The sequence below is a fragment of the Rhea pennata genome, chromosome 2, assembly GCF_028389875.1.
Source record: "Rhea pennata isolate bPtePen1 chromosome 2, bPtePen1.pri, whole genome shotgun sequence".
NCBI lineage: Eukaryota > Metazoa > Chordata > Aves > Rheiformes > Rheidae > Rhea > Rhea pennata.
Genome location: NC_084664.1, coordinates 44,447,387 through 44,471,747, shown reverse-complemented (window position 1 = coordinate 44,471,747; position 24,361 = coordinate 44,447,387). Strand labels below are relative to the sequence as shown.

The 24,361-nt window shown below is 38.6% G+C and overlaps 1 protein-coding gene across 5 annotated transcripts in view; it reads right to left on the bottom strand.

Annotated features, from left to right (window-relative positions):
• The window catches only part of RBMS3 (RNA binding motif single stranded interacting protein 3), a 700,426-nt gene that overhangs the window by 593,542 nt on the left and 82,523 nt on the right, over positions 1 to 24,361 (bottom strand). For all 5 annotated transcript variants that reach the window (XM_062569353.1, XM_062569354.1, XM_062569352.1 and 2 more), the window contains one exon: positions 3,306 to 3,374. In XM_062569353.1, coding sequence (XP_062425337.1) covers positions 3,306 to 3,374 — 69 coding nt within the window. The remainder of the gene's footprint in view (positions 1 to 3,305; positions 3,375 to 24,361) is intronic.

Here is a 24,361-nt window from a genome sequence, read left to right as displayed (position 1 = left end):
TGCATCTTCCAATGCCTCAACCTTAAGCAGGCCTCTGAAAGACTGCGGTTTTTTTCCCGCGTTTATTACGAAACAGAATCAGGAGAAATATTTTGCTTCATTTTTGCATCTACATTGGCTATACTATCACAATAGTTTCTAGCGCTTAGCTCTCAAGTCATTGCTAGCAGTGAATTGTTAGATGCTGAAAATGCTTCCAAGGACCCACAGCATGAGAAGTGCTTTTTCTTGCACATACGTAAGGCTAATGAGAGACAGACTGCCCTATGTATCTTCACATGCCTTCACTACAAGGCACACTGTCGTGGCTGCCATCACACTTAGTGGAAAGAACATGACATTAGAAATCAGCTATATCATCATATTGTCCTTCATTATCATCAACAGTAACAGCCAGCTGCACTTCGGGAAGTAAAGAGTCTTTAGAGCACCAAGGAAAGACTAAATTCACTTCAAAGCTCCTAACACAATTGCTGCAGAATTCTTCACACATCAGGAGATGCCACCAGCCAGGAAAGGTAGTGTAGGCAATCCTAGCACATTAAAGTCAATTTGTATCTTGTCCTCAATTCCATCCTCCAGGCAGGTTTAATGCATCTGGAGGCAACAGGGTCCAACACAGATCCTTGGCTGCCAGTTCAGAAGATGAGATTTGGTTTGGCTTCTCTGCCCCCACCAAATCCTCTAATTTAAAACATTAATTCCTTGGCTCAGAAAGATCAACCTCGTAGACTATTGGCTTCTTATTCTGACATTGAGAAAGTATAGCATACTAAAAAAAGAAAAAAAAGCTAGCTTGATGCAAGTAGTAATGCCTCTTTCCCAGGGCAATCAGAAGGAACCTCTTAAGTTCTAAAACACCTCCCCTGCAGCAAGACGCTTTCCCAGGCTCAAGGAGCAGAAGAGAAAAATAAAGAGAAAAAAAAATCCTCTGAACAACTTCCCATCAAAAAAACCTCAGCACACAAATTCCACATGTCCATGAGAGCGATGAGCTAATAGGAACTTATTAAAAGCCTTCCTCAGAAAGCATATTTAAGATAAATACGCTTTGGCTTATCCAATACAAAATATAAGCATGTCTGGGTAGCACAAAGCAAAGTAAGTCAGTGAAAAATGTGTTATTTTCAGTAACTCATTGACCCCACCTGAAGAACCCTTTCAAATCTCTCACCCAATGGATCTCCAGACTTCACACAGATAGAGGAAATGAAAAAAGAAAACTTGGGGGGAGGGAAAGAGGAAATCAATTTAACTTTAACATTTCTCAGATGCATCAAAGGTCTCAGCCATGTATTTCTATTAGATTTCTATGCGGATTTTTGTAAGATGTATGTGGAAAAGTCTTCCCTGCATTCACTGTATGAGACCGAAGAAAATGCAGACAATACGAATTTGAACTTTAATCTTTTTCTTTCTTGGAAAGCCATCCTCAAGAATGTTTAAATAAACTATATATAGATGCTGGCAAGTTACAAGCCTGAATACAAATCTCTGATCCAATACAAATATTTTGCCACTCAGCTCGAGAGTGCACAGCAGTATTTAGGACTCCCAAACCAAACTGCAACATGGCCCTACATCCTCACAGTTAGTACTGGTATTTGTAATACGCATGAGGCAAGTTTATAAGCTTATTAAGCCCAAGACATAGAAGACAAAAGCTTACAATGAACAAGGATGAAAAAGTGAAGATTCAAGTGCAAATGACAAAAGACAATATTAAAATGTGGGGTACAACATTGGTGGAGGAGAATTACCATAGGCATGTTTTAATACAGTACAATAGTGTTCTTTCCTGCAGATGTTGGATGATGTAGACATACTTTCAAACAACATTCCTGGTAGTTAATCCCTCGACTGTGCTAGCAATTTGACAGGGTTGTAACACTACAAACAATCTTTATTACATACTTATCTTCCCCCTCCCTCCCCAAAAGGGAAATCAAGTGCACAGAGTGTAAAGTGCATTTCACATGATTTGTTAGGATGATCTCCTCCTGACTTAGGAATGCATCTCCCATTGACATTAACGGGCAACTGCAGATAGGCAGAAAAGGGGAATAGTAATTTCTGTTTCTGCTTTGTATATACTAGTGGAACTCCATGCACTTTTTTCTGCCCATTATATTATCCCCTACAACAAACAGCAACAACCAGTGAAAAAAAACTACTGTCTAGTTCTTCTCCCCTGCCCCCCCCCATGAAAATTCAATGCTCAGAGTGAGAATAGATAATATGAAAATCTTAGTAGGCAGAAAGGCCATACTTTTCTAGGGAGAGAAGGAGCAAGAATTTTATAATAAAATGCCAAGTGAAAATAGAAATATTAAGGTAGGACTGTAAGAATGGCAGAATACATAGCCTAGACTCAAAGCATTTATCCACCTTCTTCCCCATCCCAACCTGAACACAAATGAAATTTAGAGTTACTATAGCTTTAGTTCAAAACCTCTCCTCAGGATCTTCCCCTCCCCCCAAATACTAAAAACACATCAGAAGTGTGCTTACTGTGTACATATGCCCATTATAAAAAGTCAACTGTACATTGGTCAAGAATTTGTTCATTAATGTAACTGATTAAGTAACTTTTTTTGCAGTACCAGTTGTTTGTTTCTCTTTTTTTAAAGGTTGCAAAGGCAGAAAGACACTGGGGAGAAGCAATATTAATACAATCATTACTGAGTAAACATGTGAAGATTTTGATACCTTTTTGTTTAATTAAAGCAAACCATGTGCTTATATATAGTCAAAAACAGTCCTTCTGATCTGATAAAGGAAGGGAAACATTGAACTCACTTTTTTTTTTTTAGAGATAGAAATTAAATATTAATAATATCTCTTATCACTAGAATTTAACTTCAGTTTGGGTTTACAATAAGTTTTCTTGTGAATTTTAGCCACTGTAATAACTTCATAGCTCATTCTTTTTTAAGTGGTGCAAGGTTGGGTGGGAGAGACATGAATTCATTCACTGTCAAAGAGCATCAGATTGACTTCTAGCTTAAGTGACAAGATGCAACAGATACAGGGATCCAGCCATAATAACTACCCCCCGGCAGTGACACCTAACAACCTATGGAGTGGCACCACCTCACTGGAGAAGTCACAGTAGTACCAGCCTTTCCATAAGGGCTGACTGCATCCAACATTTGCCAGGACAGCCTGCAACAACTTTGGAGATCTGTGTGACCTGGTTGGGCTAATGCAGCCAGATAACACACTCAGACCCCCTTGCAGATTTATTTTGAAAGGCAGCATGTGTGACCCTGAGCTTCACATCCGTGTTGACAAGGGCATATTACCTGATGTGGCTGTGAACTGGACCATCTGCTATAGGAAGGAGCACCTGAAGTCTTGTTGGCTGTAGATCTCTGCAAAATAAAAATAATAGACTTGTCAAATATTCAGTGACATCTCAGCTTGCTTCGCCAATCTCAATTATCCAGGTACCCACAGCAGAAACCCCCAAACCAAAAAATAAAATAAAGAAACATCAGAACAAACAGGCATTAAGTACAATACAGTAGCATTAGATCACCAACAAAAAAAAGTCAGTTTCCCAAATTTGCTACCGATACACCATTTAGCCTTGGACCTCAGTACCTCAGTCTCCACCTCAACTTCTGCACGCCACCTACATTGCAGATGTAAAAGCACTTTATGCTAAAACATGCATTTGCCAAATACTGAGCCCTACCCTGAACTGGGACTGCAGAGCACTACCCTTTGGCCAGGTAATTCACTCAGCTTTAAGTAAACACGCTCTAAATTCCCCTGAATCCAAAAAGTTGTCATTAAAAAGTTTTGTCTGTACGCCTATAGAAGTTGCATCTATTTTGTTTCCTCCTAATTCATAGTGATGTTTCATTGCAAATTTCATATTAGTTTTATTGAAGGTATTGTTAACTCACAGAAATTAAAGCAAATTTGTTCTTTCTGGATCACTTCACCTTACTCAAAAAAAAATGAAACTTGGATATTTTTGGAATGGGTAATACAAAAAGACTGGTTAGTAAATAACTTCTTCAAAGAGAAGGACAGTCTTCAGTGATTTGCTCCAGTACTTCTTTCTCCACCTCTATATATTTGTTTTTTGAAGCTTTAAGGTAAGAGTCCATATCATTATGTCACACACAGATCTTCTAATCAAAATGACTTCATTTTAGTACAGGAAAAAGAAAACCAAATGCAATATGATGTCTATTCAAATGCCCCCAATAACTAATTTACACTTGTCCCCAATTTCAAAAATGCAATTTACTCCTAAATTAGGCTAGAATCTACAGTAACCCAGTCCCTCATTTATACATGAATTTAATGTTTCTGAAAAGCTAGTAATCTGCAAGCAAATATCACACGATGTAAATTCAGGTGTTACAGGAATTTTGGGACTCTTAACCGAGCAGGATGATAAGGCTACCTACATTGAGAATATCAGCTAGACTTGGGTTACCTACACATGAGATCCTAATTCAAACAGGCTTCCCAGACATGAGATACTAATTTATCAGTACATTATGTCACCAGTAGGATGCTAATAGGGGGTGGGGGTCAGATTCATATTTGAACCATATGGACATAAGTTATACTGAAAAAAATGTAAGTAAGTCAATCCATATGAAATTTATACCGCAACGCAGTACACTCTTTGTGAGCAGGAAAATAAATAGCTTATGGCTTTTAACACCCAAGGATATTGTACATTTCTATGCCAATTATAGCCACTAGGGCTTATATATCATTACATATTCTAGAGAAACTGGCATCTCATTTCCACTAATGAGAAACAGCCACTGATGTAATTGTGCTTTTGTATTAGTCTATCAAAAATAAGTTATTTTACAAATTTAATTATTAGCTTTACTGTGTAGCATGTTTAACTTCTAATAGGCACCCTTAGACGTATAAGTATTTTTCATAAACAGATATGCTAAGCAACAGAGTAACAACACTTTCTTTTGACAGCAACTTCAAAAGAGACAAAATACACTCAAGGTTGATTTTAGCTTTCTGAAAACTTATGAAAACTCTCTCTCTGGTTCAGAAGAAAGATTGGTGAATCTATGAACAACAAGTTGAATAATAAGATCACTGAAGTTTTTCTAGATGCATCTGGAAGTAGTTTTCCAACAAAACACCTTTCCTTAAGCACTTTTTTTTTTTTAAAAAAAAAAAAGAAAATAAAAAGTTTACCTTTAGTATTGTCAAAAAAGTCTGCATATTCCTCCTATCTAAACCCACTAATAGCCGTGTTTGGTTTCTTTCCTTACTCCAGCGCCTGCTCCCGCTAGCAGGTACATTCCGTCTACGGCCAAATCGCTCTTCTAAACTCTTCCATTTGAAGCTCACCCGGAAGAAAGATTCCCCACAATGAAACAGCATTGCAATATTTAGAAGAAGCAATCACAGAGCCCATCCTAGGCCAGACAGCAAATTAATGCCTCCACCAACAACTGCATTAACACTCATTTCCAGCCTACGTTTACAAAGTGTAAAGGGTCGGAGCCTTGTTTAAATGCTGACCTCCATCTTCTAATTGCAGTAGGAGTGAGGTACTGAAAAATATTTGTAATAATAGGAGTATAATAGGCCTAAATTAACTCAGCATCTACTTCTCCTATCCTCCCAGACCTTTTATTCCCATTCATATATCATTGAATGGAATTACTTGTATTTTGCATGGCAATCAAAATACTGTGTTATAGTCAAAGAGCAAACACACACACACGAGCCTCCATATCAGATCACGTAGAACAGATTTTGAAAGACCTGGAAGATTTTTCACTCTAAGCTTCTTTCCAAGTTTTAAAAGACAACAGGGAATGTTTAAAGGCTAGACCGCATCCCCTGGTTATCTCAGCAGCAACAGCACTCAGGCCAAGTGATTTAAAAAAAGATATATATATACACACACAAACTCCAAACACACATTCCTATTTCACTGGGATCAGTGGGAATTAGACAACCACCTACCTCTGGGAGTTTGGCTCTTCATGCCTAGCAGCCAAGATCACAACCCAGACCACAGTCTCTGCTTGATGAATGATTTTTGCATGCAGTCTGTACCACACAGGAAACATCAAGACATTGAATTTTCATTAAGTATTTTACCACAGAACACCTAGTCTGTACTTAGCCCCTTAAACCATTTCCCTTTTTTTCAGTCAAAATCATCTTCCTTAACACTCTCCAGATTGAGAGGCAGTGCTTACTTACGCAGGACATGTAAGGTCTTCTAGGACTCTCCTTCTGGCTCAGCTAGCACTTGAGCAAAGCACAAACTCTGACCATAAACCCTCTCTCTAGTCTTGCAGGCCTCCCTAACTGCATCATTTGAAAGAACTAAACCAACAAGCTCCCAGCTCTTCCAGGGCCTCCAGTTAGTTGCCATTTTTTGCTTACTTTAGATCTAGGCCTGCTACCTTCCTAGTTAACAGCTGCTCCCTGCAAGCTTTCTCCTCACCATATGCAGGTACTACATCTCTCCTCTCTCCAACTATTAAAAACTAATTAGGCCAGGCTGTTCTAATTAGCTGCTTTAGCCAAGCTCTTCCTCGAATAGTCACTCCTCCTCATTGCCCCAACCTGTGAAGAGGGGTTAAGTTCACACAGCTGCAGGTGACCACCTGTCTCCTTAAAAGAGCGATAAACTGCTGAAAACTTCAGAAAAGTGTGACAATTTTCACAGCAAATGATACTTTTGAAGACAATAAAGCTGCCAATTGGATGTGTGTTTTTGGTATCTGAGTTGGAAGGCATAGACAAGAAGAAAAATAAAAGAGAGAAAAGCTGGTGTTCTGTATTTCACACACTGCCGCCCGGGCAACAGCCCATCTGAAAGGACCAGAGGTGCCGTGGGAACAGGGGTTTTACCGGGTGGAGCATGTGCAACCAGCACCCAGCCAGACTCACAGACTGGCCTGCATGGGACAACTGTGGATCGAACTCCAGGCTGGCTCCAAATCCCAGAGAGAGCATGAAAAAAGTTCTTTTCATAGCAATAAAGTGGCACAGCAAGAGAAAATGATGTGGTGCATGCTCAAAGCTGCTGTTTCATACATAGTTCACAGGAAAATTGTGTTTTCTGAGAAAACTCATACTATTGAACAAAGTATGTATGATATCGAGAGGCCAGAACGAAACTTTTTGTACACTGCAGGCTCTACAGCACAACTTTCTGACACAGAAATCTAAGTGTGGCTCTGCAGGAGAGTTTATGAAACGATACATTATTATTTTACTCTTGGGTTGGGGCTATTGACGACTGTACACAGTGCAAGCCAAGATTACATGTAGTCCTTAAATAATTTCTTGAACTAGTCAATGAGAGCTTCAACATAAGGCTAGACTTCAAAATTATTACAGAAAAGAAAAAGTTACAAGTGTCATTACTCTGACAGTATTTCAAAAAGAAAAAAAAAGTAGATACTCTGATATCAAGGTTAAAGTGTATAATGTGTTCTACAGGCAGTTACACTTATTAAGGCTTCTGACGGGCATAGCAATTCATCTCACTTATCTTGGAAAAGTATCTGAAGATGCAATGAAGTACCTGTTTCTTTCCATCCATTCATGACAGAGAGAGAGGAAACAGCTGGTTTAATTGAGACAACTAACTTTAGATGGCCCGTGTCAGGGGAAAAGAAATCTACCCACACTCTCTGTTCTCCTTCCTACCAAGGAGCCTAGGTAATTTGTCCTTTCCTAGGCTTTAAAGGGTTATGATGGTAGAAAATCTCCTGTGTTACAGGAGTACCTTTGAACTGCCTTATGAACTGCAACAAACATTTGTTAGGCTTTCAAATGCAGCTCACAGCTAATGAGTTGAAGAAGTACTGTCTTGCCTTTCAGGACTCTCAGTTTTGAGGCTGGGCAGTACGGAGAAAGATTTTTATTTATAAATGGAGATATATAATGTGAAAGTAAATGGAAAGTAAAACTACTACCCGTTTAATCATCTAAAAGTCATTTTTTTCAGAGAAAAACCTACTTGAATACCAGCCACTTTAACCAGTGGCTACACTACCACTTCCTAGACTCTTCAAATCTGGGGCCTAAAATCTTGCAGGCATTCAACAGATACTTCACTCTTGGTTTTGTTGGAAATTTTGCTTCTTTAAAGACTTTAAGATTTAGCTGTTTTATGCAAATGCTGATACCAAATTCAGGATTTATTAGCCCTAGGCAATATCTAGATAACTTTTTTGTATTATTTGCCACAGATTTTTCCTGATTTTTCCTTAAATTCAAAAGTTCCTTTTCTGAACAAAGTAATAGTGACATCTGACAACAATATAATGTTGCAGCACTGAAGTTCTTTCTCTAAAGCTTTCTTTAGACAAGCTAAACATTTTGTATGTCCATGACTTCTGCAAGGAGGAAGTAATAAAGCTATGTTAAAAGGAGCACTATTCCATGGCTGCTTACTGACAGATACTGGGTTTTGGTTACACTTGCTTATTTTATTTTATTTTATTTAACAGCAGGAGTTTCAGAAGAGATGCACAAGTGAAATATAAAAGTTTGAACCTCTCATACTATCAATGGCTATAAGATCTCTTATGACTCCCCAGAAACAAACAGTAGGTAAAGTCCTTTTGCCATTAACCTTAGCGGACTGCGGTTTATTTATTGAGTCTACCAGTTTTTCCCACAATAATACAGTATAGAAAATGACAAGCTATTCATTTCTATCATAAGTTAAATAAAAAAGTGACAGTTTTTCTGACTCTATCTGATCAGAACTAGGGCTTAAAGGAATTAGAGAGTTTGAAATTTGGAACAATTGCATCTCTTGAAACAGTATAGATTTCATGTGTAAATCAATCCATCTTTGTCTCTGGTCTTACAAGCTGAAGACACTCGTAAGTAGGGTAAGTAAGTAGGGTTAAAAGTATCCTCTCACATTGACAGATACTAAATCCTGCATGTACTTTTCCTCATGAATGTAATCTCAACAAGTCAGAGGAGGCAACTCAACAGAAAGGGTCTCTCAAGTGTCTCAGGTGTGGTATCACACCTTGCTCCACAGTGAGGCAGACCCCACTGACTGTTCTTTACGGGTGTACAACTCACCTATGAAGCTGTTGTTATTCCTGTAACATAAATATACACAATTTCTTGCTCCCTTCAGAATGTCTCTATTTTCAACAATATCAACATGTTGTTGGAGATTCATAGCTAATGACACCTTGGACATAGGTTAAGAAAAAACAAATTGTTAAGATTTAAAAGATCCATGATTTCTTCAAGTACTACACAGGTAAAATTAATTTTCTGGTGCTCTTTCCTCACATTGAAAAATCTCCAAAACTGCCTAGAATACTACCTACTTTCTACCGATATCCAGCCATATGAAATTCCAGAGAAATGGATTTTTTTTTTTCTTCAGAAAATGGAAGATAGGAAGATGCTGAAAATCAGATTAGTAGCAGAAACATCATTTTCATTACAGCTATGCAGCATTGTTTACCACTCCACAAAGAATATTGCTGATCATGGGCTTTGGACATAGAACAAAGTAAAGTGGTGTTGACAGTGGTGGGACGTGAGATGACAGTATGGTAATCTCTTCCCTGCAAAGGATGCACTGGGCAATCTGTAGCTACCTTGGCAACTGAATGAATAGCATATTTCAAAGTGACATTGTTTTGAAGCGAAGACATGGTGCAGGAGAATCCTCAAGAAAGTTGTCCCATAAACATGTAACATCAAGCAAAAAAGCATTAAAGAAAAGCAGTTGATCTGGATATAGTGGTCAGGATGTAAAATATAACAGACTTATGAGAGGTAAAGTTTGTAAGCTGTAAATAAAAAAGTGGGCAGTGGGAAAATGAAAAAAAGGACTCTGATTAAGATTGTTGCACGATGTCATCAGAGAGTACTTCCTCTAGCTTACAGAAATCAATGTTATGACAGGAAGAGACAGAGCAGGAGAGATATTGACTGAGCTGTCAACCGTAGGAGTGCATCTCTGAACTTGTGGGTTTGGGCTTTGATGAAGCAAATGCATTCAGCAGATACTTTTATAGGAACTCAGGCATGCACTCAAAGTCCTCAGTTGCATTTTACACCCATTGTCTATTCCTGGTTATGAACAAACACAGTGACTCATAATTGCTGGGGCACAATTATCAAAAGTAATATAATTCATCTATCATTCACCCCAGAAGCTGATTCTTGACAGTTTAGCAATTTCGCATGGTTCTTAACCATGATGTTGGGCTTGTCCTGGCACTTCTAGTCTTCCATTTTTCTCTCTTTGTCCACTCCTGTTCACCAATTTAATACAGATATTTTGACACTCTGGGAGGAATAAAAGACTAGACAAAGCTAGGGATGAAAATATTCTCTGTAACAATTTTATAGTTTAAAATCTTCTCACTTACCAAGCAGGAGTTTTGTGTTAATCAAAAAATAGGTTCACTTCATGGCCTCCCATTCCTATTTGAGTGTCAAAATTAATAATGAATTTGAAAATTCAAGATGCATTTTTAAGTGAGGATAAAGTCCACAAGGCTTTTTGTAACACAAAACAAATAAAAATTGATATTAGAGATTTTGCTACCCATCCCAACCAGGTCTACCTTGCAAGAACTGGCTAGTTAAGCTCTATCCAACAATGCTGTGGCCATTAACTCCTTCTTCATTTCCATTTCTGTTGGCCAGCTAAACTGCAGCATTGAACCACATGAACCACAGACAAGCTGAACAACTGTCAATAAAGCTGATGACAAACAACAACTTCTTTCTTAGGAATTTTAATAGGGGAAAATGACTTCTCATCTCTACGGAGCTACTACATAAACAATTATTAGCTGTTCAGTCAGCACTTTCTCCCAAAGTTGGAGAGTTTGAAGGTAAGATGCAGAGAGATTAAGTACCTTCAAGAACTTTCATGGCTTCCAGATGGAGCTGGCATAACACTGACATGCTTACCTCATTATAAAGAAATTGTAAGAAATTCACCTGAGTTTTTTAAAAAACTAGAAAATAAATAGAAACATGCAATTCCTATGTACTACAGAGAAGGACAGGGAGCAGGTTACAGCCATATGAGATAAGATGGTCAGAAAGTGGATTTTTCGAAGTTAGCAATTGCTCTTCTGGGAAAAGACTATAAGGTATGAAACAGGTATAGTATTATATCGAACGATGTTACATTATCAGCAGTAGGTAACTTTAAACAATCAGTCAGATAATATGACAGTATTGATACTACCATACAATTACTCCAACTGAAAGAATGAACAATGAAACAGAAGATGCATTATCAGAAGAACTTGAATGAACATATGACATCTTCTATGTCCTTTAGTCTTTCACCATTTTTCCCGATTAAATGAAAAACTGAAGTTGAAGTAGATGTAAGGAATAAAAAAAGACATTCTTGGTTATGGCAGATGGTGGAATAGGATTAGTTTACAGGGCTGAACGATGCAGCTTTCTTCAGAAGTTTACATAGGTCTGCAAAAATTGAATTACTGTTAATTAGATTGATGGATATATGTTGATTTGAGTTGAAGGAATAACATCAGGGACCTAAAAGATGTCCCTTGTAGTGAAAGCTATTATCATCCAAGAACAAATGCGAGAAGAGATTTGTCCTGTTAAAAAAAAAAGAAAGAAAGAAAGAAAAGAAAGAAATACAAGAAGTGATACAGAATCTTTGAGGAATATCAGGTCTGAGGTGTTAAAAGATAACAAAGTGGCCACACAGAAAACTGACACTGAGTGGGAGACCTTCAGGGATACACTGAAGAAAGTAGCAAAGATTATATGAACAATGGTAAATACAAAAACAATTGATGCTTTCATGAAGATGGTGGGGAATCTTTCTTTATCAATGTTCCTCAAAGGTAATATGAATTCAGAATGAAGTTTACATTGAAGATCATAATAAAGCCAAAACAGACAAGAAGAGCTTTGCTAAGACAAGGCAAAACACAGTACTTGCAGAAACTGAAGTAAAAGATGGCATGAATTATGTGTACTAAACAGGCTATTTTACATGTATTTAGGAGGAAAAGACATGAACCATGAAGGTTCGGTAACAGAAAAACCTGAAATCTTTAGTTGCAAACAATACAATCACAGAAAGGTGGAGGAGGTACTTCAATGATCTCCTTAATGGTGGGAGGGATAAAACTGAACAACAAAAGGTTATTTTCTATATAAATCACTCATACTCAGAAGAATCAGATTTTGAAAATGTTCAGAAGGCAATTAGATATTCATGAAAAATGTTGACAATTCCTACTAAATTATTAATACTCAGTCAAAAACTTTACAAACTGATTTTGAAAATATTCCAAAGGAGTGGAAAGAGCAAGTTGTATATCCAGTTCAAAACAGGGATATATTGGGAAAGCAAGAATTATTTTTGCATTTCTACTCATTACAACTTCTAACAGTCCACCTTCCATACATTTTAAATACACATACTCTTTAAGCAGAAGAAATGGTGAGAGACAATAAGTATTGAGCAAAGAGCATGATGTTCCCTCCCAAGATGAGTCACAAAAAATGAAACAAGCAATGCATTTCAGTTAGGCAATGTCCCAATAAAGGAATAGGGATATAATCAGAATCAAGGTATAATTTCTTAGAGGATTTAGGAAGAATATGTCAGTATGGTCTCTGGGCTGCAAAGAGACAATCTGACATTTCTAATGCCATTTTATGATGGCACAACTGTATCTGACGTTTAGAAATTTGACTACCAGTAGAGAATGAAATCACTGCTCTGCCTAATAGCAGTCCAGCATTAAGGCAGGAAGATGTGCTATCCCAAAGCTTTTCAGAGCGGTCCAGCCGCTGTGAAATTCTCAGGCCAGAAGGAACTGAAGCACGCTGCCGCAAATTCTCAGCAAATGGCTGCTGTAGGAACAACATGGTAGGAAGGAAAGATGATTTGAGATTTAAGGACAGGACAAGACAAATTCACAAATTCCAGGAGTATAAAACAGGTAAATAGCTGTATGATGATGCTATCTTGAATAAGCTTTCTGTCCGTCAAATACCCTGGGTCACCTTGTGTTTGGTAGCTTAAACACCTAGTAGCATTGTATAATCACATGAGTTTGTGGAAGGAGGAAATGCAGTTATTTGCTTCCTTGATCCTAGTGACAGTAAATGAGGAATTTTGGTTTTGTACTCTTGTTTTCCTAAGAAGAACCTAGAAAGACACCAAAGTAATAAATGATCATTTGCCTAAATCAGTCCAAGAAGCTGCAAACTGAAAGGGCAGAATTTTACAGCGGGGTGACTGCAGCCAGTGCCAGCGTACTCTCTAACTAGCAGGGCTACCGGTGGCTGGGAACGTGAGGCAGTGCAGGGTTTGCTGCCTACCACCACAGCAAGTCCCTGGGGTGCTGGGCACGCGCTCGCTTTGCTGCACAGACGTTTCTCCAGAGAACGCGGCTAATTGCCTGTTTTGCACGGCATCCCCACCGCCACCGTTGCTGCCCAAGCAAAGGGTGGGCTCTGACTTTTATATAAAAATTCAGCTAATCCAGATAATACTCTCTTGCAAACAGCATGCTCATTTACATTAGGGGCTGTGAAATCCCACACTTCTTGTCTCAGCCTACCCTCCTCTTATACAAATATGAGCCTTGAAGGTGTCTTCCTTGCCAGAGCCCTGTGCCCGCTCGCTGTGCTCGGCGGGTTTGCTCTCTTTTTCCCCCAGCCCGAACACAGAAACTGTATCACAGCGCACGGGAAGGTGAGACAGGCACTCAAATTCGGCTGTCACTGCAAGAGGAGAGACGCAACGTCGTGACTAGAGCGGCAATAACCGAGAAAATATATCGTTCTGGCTTTTTCAAATGCCCCTCCCTGCACCGTGATCGAGGCACACCACAGCAATAAATTCTTCTAAGAGGCCTTAAATCTATCACAGTAATTGCTAAATGTGGAGTAGCCATTCATCTTTCCTGGTAACGTTTTAATGCATGAATTTGCTGTAAGATTTTTTTTTAATGTTTCCTTATGATTAAAGCCTAAAACAAAAGAAAAAAGTAAAACACCACTGTTTCTACTTTCAGACTAATGTTTCTTTTTGAAGCCTGGAGAGCAGTTCAGGATTGAAACCATGAAAGATAAGGAGAACTGTCAATAGAAAGGGAACAATATTTCCCTGCTCTATTCACACACGTTCTTTGCACTTAAGCCTTATTTCTAGATTGTAAAATGAATATACCGCACCCATTTCTTTAGAAATTTCCTAATAAACTTATTTTTAAATTTCATACTAGAAATCTCAGGTAAGTCTCTATACATTTCGCATACAGATAAAGAAGAATTGGGCTATATTTTAGCAGATAGGTCAAATATTTAATAATAATAATATTCTTTTCAGATGATCAATAAGTGTAAGTGGAAAGACATTTCAAGGAAAACATAACCAATTATGAGAGGCAAACCCTGGACCGTGAGCATGTCCTTCGTCAATTTGCTCAGTGTACAGTAACCTTGTCAAATTAAGAAAATTCCAAGTGCATTAGGAAAGGCTGCCCTCTTCAGACAAACTCAATAAAAGTATTGAAAAGAACTTCTAAGTGTCTTTAAGTTAAAATAAAAATGTGGTGAAATGAGCTGTACAATATTGACATAGTACGAAGTTTCTGCCATTTAATAAAAATTTGCTACTACATGAAGAAAAGAAAATCCCTTCTTGTCATTAGCTACATATTAGCATGTGTTTATTCAGCCTCACTAAAGATCCAGTTCTTTTACATTTTCTATAAGGTTATTAAAGCTTTAATTCATGGGCTGAAGTACAGAGATGTAATTGATTAACTGAAACATTGAGTCTGAGCTCTCCCTACACTGTCATACGGAAAAATGACCCCATTTGCAATAGCTTTATCAGACAGGAATTTTCATTAAATATGATAAACTCAATTCTTTTCTTAAACAAAACTTGGGTTTTATATGTATTTGGATCTCCCTGAGTATCCAAAACAGCGAGTAGAAAAATTTTTTTTCACCGCAACTGGTGCTTTATACTTGATGGCTACTTTTAATTTTTTTTCCTTAAAACATTCATGAACAAGTAGGAACTTGAGCTTATTTAGTTGGAAAGATACTTTTGTTTCCTCATTATTGAAGATCTGCGCATCCCTGCAGGAAAAACGGTGGATATTTGTCTTGCAACACGCCAGGCTGCTGCACACAAGGCCACCAGGTATTTCCCCAGTTATGCAAATAATCAGGAATGCAAACACTGAATTTTCATAAGGAGATGACCTGCGTAAAGAAAATAACTGTATTTGTTTTTACTGCTGTAAGCTTCCAAATTACTGGGGAAGGTGAGTTGGATATAAATATTTTTAACGGTGTTTCACTTAAACTGATAGGTGTGTCGTGGCATCAGCAGAGGGGATACAGAAATATAGATCATGCTCTGCAATATCAAACCTGATATTTTTCAGGTCCTTTACCTGGACCTGGGAATGCACTGTATGAACTTTTCTAGAGCAGACATTACTTGTTAATACAGCACCCTAAAATTGCTCCAGAGCGGGGAGCAGATGTGAGGTTACTAAGAGAAGAAGTATTACCAATGACAGAAAGACAAAGAGGATTTAACCGCCAGCTTGATGGAAGTTTCTCCGTTCATTCTGAGACAAGGCCTTCTTTCAGAGTTTAAGCAAAGCGTCCAATGTCACCATGTCTCAGGGGAACATGCCTGACTACCCCAGAAGTTTGTGAGCTGAGATATGGCTCTTTTTTCATTGCAAAACGCCTTCATTGTGTCAAAACACTTTGCTTAAGCATGATAAATCCAGTCCACTCGATATTCTGCTGCAAAATTTGAACTGAGTTTCCTGCCTCCATTACCGCATCCCGAAGGAGCTCTGGACAAGAAGTAATCCCTTCTCTGAATGTCCCCTTCCACAGAAAGGCTCTTGAGTCTGTGATGCAGACAATAGTTCTGAGTTCACTTTAACAAAAAATACACTTTTTAAACTTTAATCACGTTCCTCTGAAGACTTCATTTTTGTTTTGCCTTTGTTAAATAGGATTTGGTTTAAGATGTACTTTAAGTTAAGCTGTACTTAAACGCTTTGTTGAACTGGGGCCTGAAATGGGACTTTAATTTCCTTAATGACTCTCAATATACCATTACTAGAGCGAATGTAGAAAAATCAGACTTTCTGAAAAAATATATGTCTCAAGGGCACTAGTATAAGGAAATCACAGAGAAGTTTAAAAATGCCAAACTATAGACTCATATCTACCAAAGCTCATACATCTGTCTAACCAGTATGTTAAGGAGCAGGTCTTCCTTATAAACTGCGATGTTAGAGCTGAAAATGAATCTTGCCTTTTAGTTCCCCCCCTATACTATGGTATTCAGTTTCATGTATAATTGATGGGATAAAATTTTAAGATAGATAGAGTAAATAAATTATGAGTATTCAAAATATTGCCCTTTTGCCAGCAAAACCCTATTATTCTTCACACTGACTCATCCAACCCTCGTGCTGCTATCTATATATGAGCAGTATTTTCTATGAATTTGTTGTATACTCTTACTAAAATTATTTTGATGGAAAACATAACCATGTTTTTGTAATAATCAAAATGCAGTACACATTTGTTTGGATGTTTTTCCTTCATTCAATCAAGTCCTGGTAAAAAAAAAGGCATATTAGTTGAATAACCAGCGTTATTCCAAGGCATTAGTTGAATAGCATTTTATATGCTTTTGCTAGTTCTTACACAATAGCATTCCTAAGAACTCTTCTGCAATTCTTTCCTGCAGTGAAACACAGGGGTGTCCACATCGCCATTCTTGAATTTTCTTACACTGTTAAATTATAATACTGCTTGTGCTGTGCACAGAGATTGGGTTATGAATTTTCCGAAGTGACACATTCTGTTATAAAACCCACAAGTGAGTCTGGGAATGCCATTCAACATTTGCAGCTTTGGAATTAATTTTATTCTTCTTCTTCCCATGAGAAAATTAAAAATATTCACAATTTTACTGGTAAGGAGTGCAGTTTCCATGACAAAGTCACATCCCTGGGAAAATCCCAAGTGCTTTTTCCCACCGTGGGGCCATGGGTGTCCAGAGGTGCAATCCTGTCGTGACACCTAGTAGGGTTTTTTGATGAAGTCAAATACGGGATCCTAAAGTTAAAAGGCTGCTTTACAAAAGCAATAGCTTTTCTGGAACACATTAGAAACAGTACCTTTTTTGTAAAAGTACTGGCCTTTTCTCCTACTACATGCAAGTCTGCCCACCTCTGGCAGGTGCATGGCAGAGCTGATCATATCGATAGGTACATCCACTTTCATTCAGTATAACAGACACAGCATCAAAAGGTAACTGTGAAGTTACCACCTGATACCACTTATAAAAGTTAATATAGTAATCTTACACAAATTATTTTGTCTAGCAAAAGCTTTTTCTATGTGGAGTCCCTTTTCAAGATTTCCTAGTGTAAAAAATTTCAGCAGTCAGTACACTTCTATAGACAGCATTTTTCAATAGAAAGAACATGAACAGGTAAACAGATACATGGAAATTTGTTAATAGAATAAGTAACTCAAAAAATGAAAGTTTGTTATTGGATAAAATACAAATTCCTATTGAAACATTAGAGGAAGCCAAAATAAATTCAGGAGCTAGACAGAGATTATTGATCCTTCCTTAACTAAAAACAAGAAAGTAACCTAGCTGTCTCTCAAGAATTGGATAGTAAATTGTGTCAAAGAAATAAAATTTAATTTTGTCTGTGTCCTTTTTGCAAAAGACAAAACCTTGGTAAAAAGCCATCAAGAAAGTGGTGACACCGTTATTCCAAAATCTGCTAGCTCCGCAGTCCTCTCGGATGCTCACCTTCAGACTTCTCATTAAAAAATGGAGGGGGGTGGAACCCAACCCCCAAACATCCACACCTTTCAAATATCACGTTAATGTAACCTCATTACAGCCATTCAGAACTACTTTAGTTTTTACTCCAAAAAAAAAAAAAAAAAAAGGAAAAAAGAAACTTCAGAGCCTTGCTCTGAGCGTTGGCAGTTCTCCTGGGCAGAAACCCCCTAGCTGGGCACCGGGCAGCTTCTAGCAGCGTTTTGCCACTGCTGAAGCTGCATTACCAGCCTGGGCTGACCACCAACCCATGCAAGCAGCAGATCCTTGTCCTGTTCCACCTCTCTGCAACCACCAGCAGGCTCCTCAGCCAAACGGTCCTTCACGCCCTGCTTTCACCATCTGGATGCTTTTGCAAGTACTTTGCGAAGCTTGCCACAGCCTTAACGCAAGCTTCAGTTAGCAGACACAACTCTTGAGTAAAGTCAGTAGCTGTAAATGCCTTGCCATCGCATTTCCAGAAGCCAGGCCTACAGAGGAGGAAAGGCCCTGACTCACAGCCCGTACTCTGCAAGTTGTCCACGACAGAGCAACAGCAACGTCAATACAGAGGAAAAACACTCCTTACTGGACTGGGATGAGCTCCCGGACAAAACAGGAAGGAAGAACAGTGAAGGAATGAAGCGAACTAAACCTTTTAGAAAACTAAAAAAACAGAACAAAATGCTCAGTGCGTCCCTATACTGTTTCAATGTACTTAAAACTCAGTATAAATCCATTCAAGTGGTGGTGGATGGTTTGGAGTTCTTCCTTTTTTTTATTTTATTTTTTTTTTCATTTAAATCTAACCTGGCTGTTCAATCAAAGAAGCCATGGTTCAACCCACATAATCTGCTTAAGTTGAACCAAAAAAAAAAAAAAAAAAGAAAAAGAAAAAGAAAATCAGCAAAAAAGGGCAGAATCCAACGGAAAATGGGTTGTTCATCAGGTGTACAGAAGAGTTTAGGCTGCATAATATCAGCATAATATCAAAGCCACGTCCTGTGTCAGGGTACGTTGCTGGTAGATATATAATCAGTAGTCGATGCAGGCCAGCTTGCATCAGAGCTGCGTCCAGTCCGCTGCATACACACCGGCTGTGTTCATGGGTTTAGCAGCAGGACTGCTAAGTTTCCACTTTAACCAGTGGGTGTATCAGCACACTCTACTGGTAAACCGATCCTGGGCTCTGCCAGCAGAGCTCATTCCAGCTCCCTCAGAGAAATAACCACTTCTAGCACAGTTTTTTGGTCAGCTGTCAGCTTTCCTAACCACCCTGTCCAACTTAGGTATGCCAACACAAGGCTCCACTATTGGTCTGAGTTGTACTCGTGGATACCAATACTGCGAGAGGCTTTGGCAAAGCAGTCACTGAACTCACATTTGGCCTGTGTCCGTGTACCTTCAAGCTGGGATTTTCAAAGGAGTTTGAATTTCGCTGGTAGATGAACACATAATACCCCTTCATTCCTTTGAAGAGGCTGTAATACAGTCTGAGGCTGTAATGAGCCTGCAAATAGTGATTAGCATTTAAAGTGGCACCCTCAATAATAAAATGTCTGTGAGCCAGATTCTAGTTTTCTGGAAGTGAAAGGCGCTATTCACATTTACCTCTCAGGAGCCTAATTTTGGTTTCTTGCTGCTAAATGAGAGGCCACAAGGTTTCAGCTCCAGAGAAAAGCTCCAAGACTCCTCGGGTGAGATTTAATTCTCGGGCTTTACTTTGCAAGCCTTGCAGAGGCCGCATCTTGCTTCCTCCTGTTCTGCTCGCCTTCCAACCTACAAAAATGCACCTATCATCACATGGAAGAAATACACCTATCGTCACATGGAAAAATATACCTGTTGTCACACGAGCTGCAGGAAGTGATAAAACCTCCAAAGTCTGAAGATGGAGTCTCCTCCGAAGTGGGCTTCAATAATCGTCCCTGAAGTCTGACTCTCTCACGACGCTTCAAAACCCTGCTCAGCAAATCTGCAGCTAACCAGAGTTATGGGAATGTGACATTTTTGCAACGTGCCCTGGGCCTCCTCCTAACCCAGAGGACAAGTCCACGGCAGCCACTCACAGTTCGGCTCAACCTTCAGCAAAGCATTTCATCAATAACTGTTGCCAGAGACTTCAGGGCTAGTGAAAAGCACACGGGAAGGATTTAGCCTGACATCAAATTAAAGTTTAGTGAAACCAAAAAAAACAAATGAACAAACCCACAGTCAGGTAAAAATACCTGAATCCACAAGTGGAAAAGGTTTCAAATACAGTAAAGCTTTCATTCTTAACTGATTCTGCAGAAGTAGGTGTTAAGCTAACCAGAAATGCCTTGTGGAAACAAAGCTAACCTGGACAGGCTCTGTCAGGATAGCACATGGACAGAAGAGTCTCTTGATGCCCATGTAAATGCCATCACCTCTCTTTCTACCATCTCCCACAGCCCACATCAGGAAGCTGGTCAAACAGCCCAGAGAAAAGGCCAAACACAGACCCGAGGAGCTGCATGTTCCCCAGAGAGGATTCCCTCTACCGTGATTTTTAAAAAACATGAAGTCTCTTACTTTTCTACATTCATCCTGAAATCTGTCCCATTCTCCATGCCTGACTATAGAAACCCTCTCTGAAGTCCCTGAAATAAAAATATGAAGCAGAACACCAAAGTGTTTTTAAAATACTGTAGCACTCAAGTCTCTGTCTGCCACTCTGCGGCACATAGCAATTTAAAATTATTGAAGCTCTTAAATTAAGTGCTTAAATTTGAAGGTGATCACCACTCTGAACAAGTGAATTGTACAGCCATCTGAACTATCAAAGCGCTTCAATTTACTCTAAGCAGGTCATTTTTGGAAGTGATAAGGGAGCCTGTGATTGCCCAGCCTGCACTGATTTAAAGGTAGTGAAGTTTTTCAATTCTGTTGTACGAGCACTTGAGCTTAGGTGCTGAGTGATTCTCGTAGCTTTTAAGAGAACTGTACAAACACACTTGAGCAAGTTGGGGTTTTTAATTTTTTTGTTGTTTGTTTGTTTTTAATTAGCTATCTTGCTTCACCATTTTCCTGCAGGAGTCATGTCAATGCAGGTGTTTTTTCCTAGTTCTTCCACAATTGGGTGGTTATAAAAATTGAACACCCATATCCACTTTCAGAGCCTTCAATTCACTTAATATACAGTGTACAATTTTCTGAATACACTGAAAATTTTCTTGCTTTGTAGCCACAAATTGAAACCTATAATGCTCATCTCCAGGAAGCAATCATTAATGCCTTTTTTACAATAGAATACATTTAGCTTTGTAATTTTGGCATACAGTGCCTTTTGAAAGTATTTTCCTAAATGAACTAGTAATAGCCAGTTACCCCCCTAATATATTACTTAGTGACTTACTTAGAAACAGTTATATTTAATACACAAACCGTTTACAGCTGCAAGACTACACAAAGGTGAGAAATCCTTAAACTCTAAGACGATTCTTTCCTCTGCCATCCAAAATAGCTTAGGGCCTGAATGAGGCCTTCCCTTTCTCTCTCTCTCTCTCCTTTTTTTTTTTTTTTTTTTTTTTTTTTTTTTTTTGTTGATTTGGACAGCTTTCTACATATTCCCAGAACTGTTAAATATTGCTCTGTTTCCCACACTGTGTAAAGTTCAGTTACAGAGATTCTTTTTGTGGGTCTTTTCTTGTGCTTCTCCAACTGCCCTATGGCACAGCTGCCATGGCTGATGCTGTGCCTTGCTCCACAACACCCAGCACATATTTCTATTTTCTTTTCTCAATAGTTTTACTGATAAAGCATAATTACTTGAACTCTCCGATGACTTCTGGCATTTGTTACAAATTAACTCCACTTAACACCTAATCTTTTTAAAACACTTACATATCTGTCTTTGTCTATCAGAAATAACTTCTGAGTTGGGGATTTGTAGGTTTACCTTTCTGTTGTAGGCCCTTGAAGATTGAATCTCCTTTAAGTGGAACCACATTTTGGCCATTTGGTTCCACGTCCTTTTATACATCTCTACTGACCCATGATCTACTACGAAGGATGAGCATTAACGTTTACATGTGGCACCTTCTAAAATAATGTGTGAGCTAGGGGTTGTGGGGTTCTTGTTAAAATATTCAATGTTTTTTCATTTCTGATTGATAAAAAGTTCATGTTTATGACACTGAACAAACGTATCTTGAACTGCATGTTTTTGTTCTGCCATTTGGCAGACTTCTGTCACCAGCAAAATCAAAATAATTTCAATGTTCAGCTACTGAGTCACATAGTGCCTGTGTTGCATCCATCTACCCTTCTCTGCATAATGTCCAGACAAATATTAGAGGTGATATTAGTTTATCCGTTATCAGATCATTCACTCAAGTTTACATTGATTTAGTTGTGCACGCTGCACCTTGATAAAATTATTTTTATTGGCATACCATAACACATCAAGATGTTTCATAGTAATTTATGAAGAAGGCTGTCGTGTGATTTCAGAAAAAAAGTATAAAGTTTTTAAAGCCATTTGAGTTATCTTGAATGATTAAGCCTGGTGTGAAAATTCAGTTGACATGTAATTTTCCTGGTTGAAATTCAGGGTTCATTCTACCCACTTCCTTCATTTTGTTTTATATGACAGTGTAGTGAGTTTGCCTGTCACTGAAAGAAGTATAACAGTTGCAGTTGCTTAGTTTGCTAACTGCTGCAATTGCTTACATCACCATTCTTGGCTATTTTGGCAATAATGCTGCATTCCCCGCTCTTCTGCAAGATTTTCCTAGTCCCTTACTTTGTTGAAAAGTTCAGTAATTTATCAACCACCTCATTCACACAAGCATTTCCCTGGTGATCTGAACTTCACCTGATGCTTTCTTGAGTTTATGAATGTTTATCATATCTTTTTACTGCACCAGTACAGCAAATGCCATAATAGCTGTTTCAGGTTGCTCAAAGTCTTAATCAAGTACAGCAGTTTCTTGTTGAGCTGGTAGAATATTTAACTACAATCCCTCTTTGCAACTGTTTCAGCTTCTAGTCAATATTATCCTTGCTGTTCCTTCATTTCAACTCATGCTCCATCTTACTGCCCTGTTCTTTATTTCACAGCTTTTTGCTGCCTCTTTTCTGTGAGGTGTTTTTGAGGAGGTAGATGTTTTCTTTGGCTCCTCTCTTCTCTGTCTCTCAGTTACGCAGACTTCAGAATCCCTTTGTGCAAATCAGTGACAGCTGTTGCTGCATGTATGATATGATCATTCAAAAAAGACAATGGCACATCAGTGCTGAATCTAAGCCTTGCTGCTCGCAAAGTCTGGTCCTCGGTACAATGTGAAATGTATTTTATTGTATCTTGCCTTTTCCTTTTGTTTTTCAGGATTATAAAAATGAAAAATTGGAAACGAGTTCCAAGTTGCGTTAGCCCAACTCTCTGCATCGAGCTGAGATCAAGGAGTCGTAGACTACCCCTGACAGATGTTCCTTTAACTGGTTTTTAAAAGCCTCCAATAAAGAGCACGAACAATTGTCCCAGTGTTGGAACAATTGTTCACTATTCTTTCCTATCAGTCTTGCATGTTTGGGGAGATTAAGTTTCCCCTCAGGCCTCTTTCTCTCTAAATTAGACAAATCAATTCCTTCACCTTGTTCCTATAAGCATGCTTTCTAATCCTCTTATTCCTGCTGCCTCTAGACCTCTGGACTCTATCCCATCTATTTCTCTTAAGCCTGGCTCCCAAAACCGTATCTCAGCTGCAGCTACACCAGTGCCAAGAGGAAGAGACCACTTACTTCTCCTTTCCCACATCTGACAAAAAAGAGTGCATCCCAAAAGTGTCATTCTCCTGGTTTTGCAGCAGCATCACAAAAAGGGTGCCTATTTCCAATGATTTTGTTCTTTAGTCTTACCAAACAAAAAGTCTGGCGACTTCTAACATCAACTCTTCGGTATCACCTCATGTCTTAAAGAGCGGATCTACATTTCCTGTCAGCACATAGTTAGTTAACTGATCCCCGACGACTCTGTCTGCATGACTGCTATGACTAGCAGACAGCCACATTCAGGAATAGTTTTCTGTCATTCTGAACTCTGATATTGGGCACTATCAGCTTTTCCTCATGCTGATTTAAAATACAGTGATTTTCCATGCTTCCTCCAATATATTTTGATCGCCTCAACTTTTGCTACGGCCATTCTTGCAGAGATACCAGCATAGAAATGTTGGCAGCCAAAGCATGCTGATGAGAAACTACATACTCATAATTGGCTCTTAGTCTATGAGTGATAATTCTGTATCTGAATTAATGGTATGCCCACTGAATAGTAACTATCTTATATCCTTGGATATATATATACAGAGGTTTTTTTTTTCATTTTTAAATTGCTTTTTGTCAGCATTGATGTTTGCACACTCCAAGGATTTAGGGATTGCATTTGTCCATTTCTTTCATTACCACTATCAGCTTTTATTATTACTGCTATTGTTCTAATGCTCTAGAAATTTACTTACATACTTAACT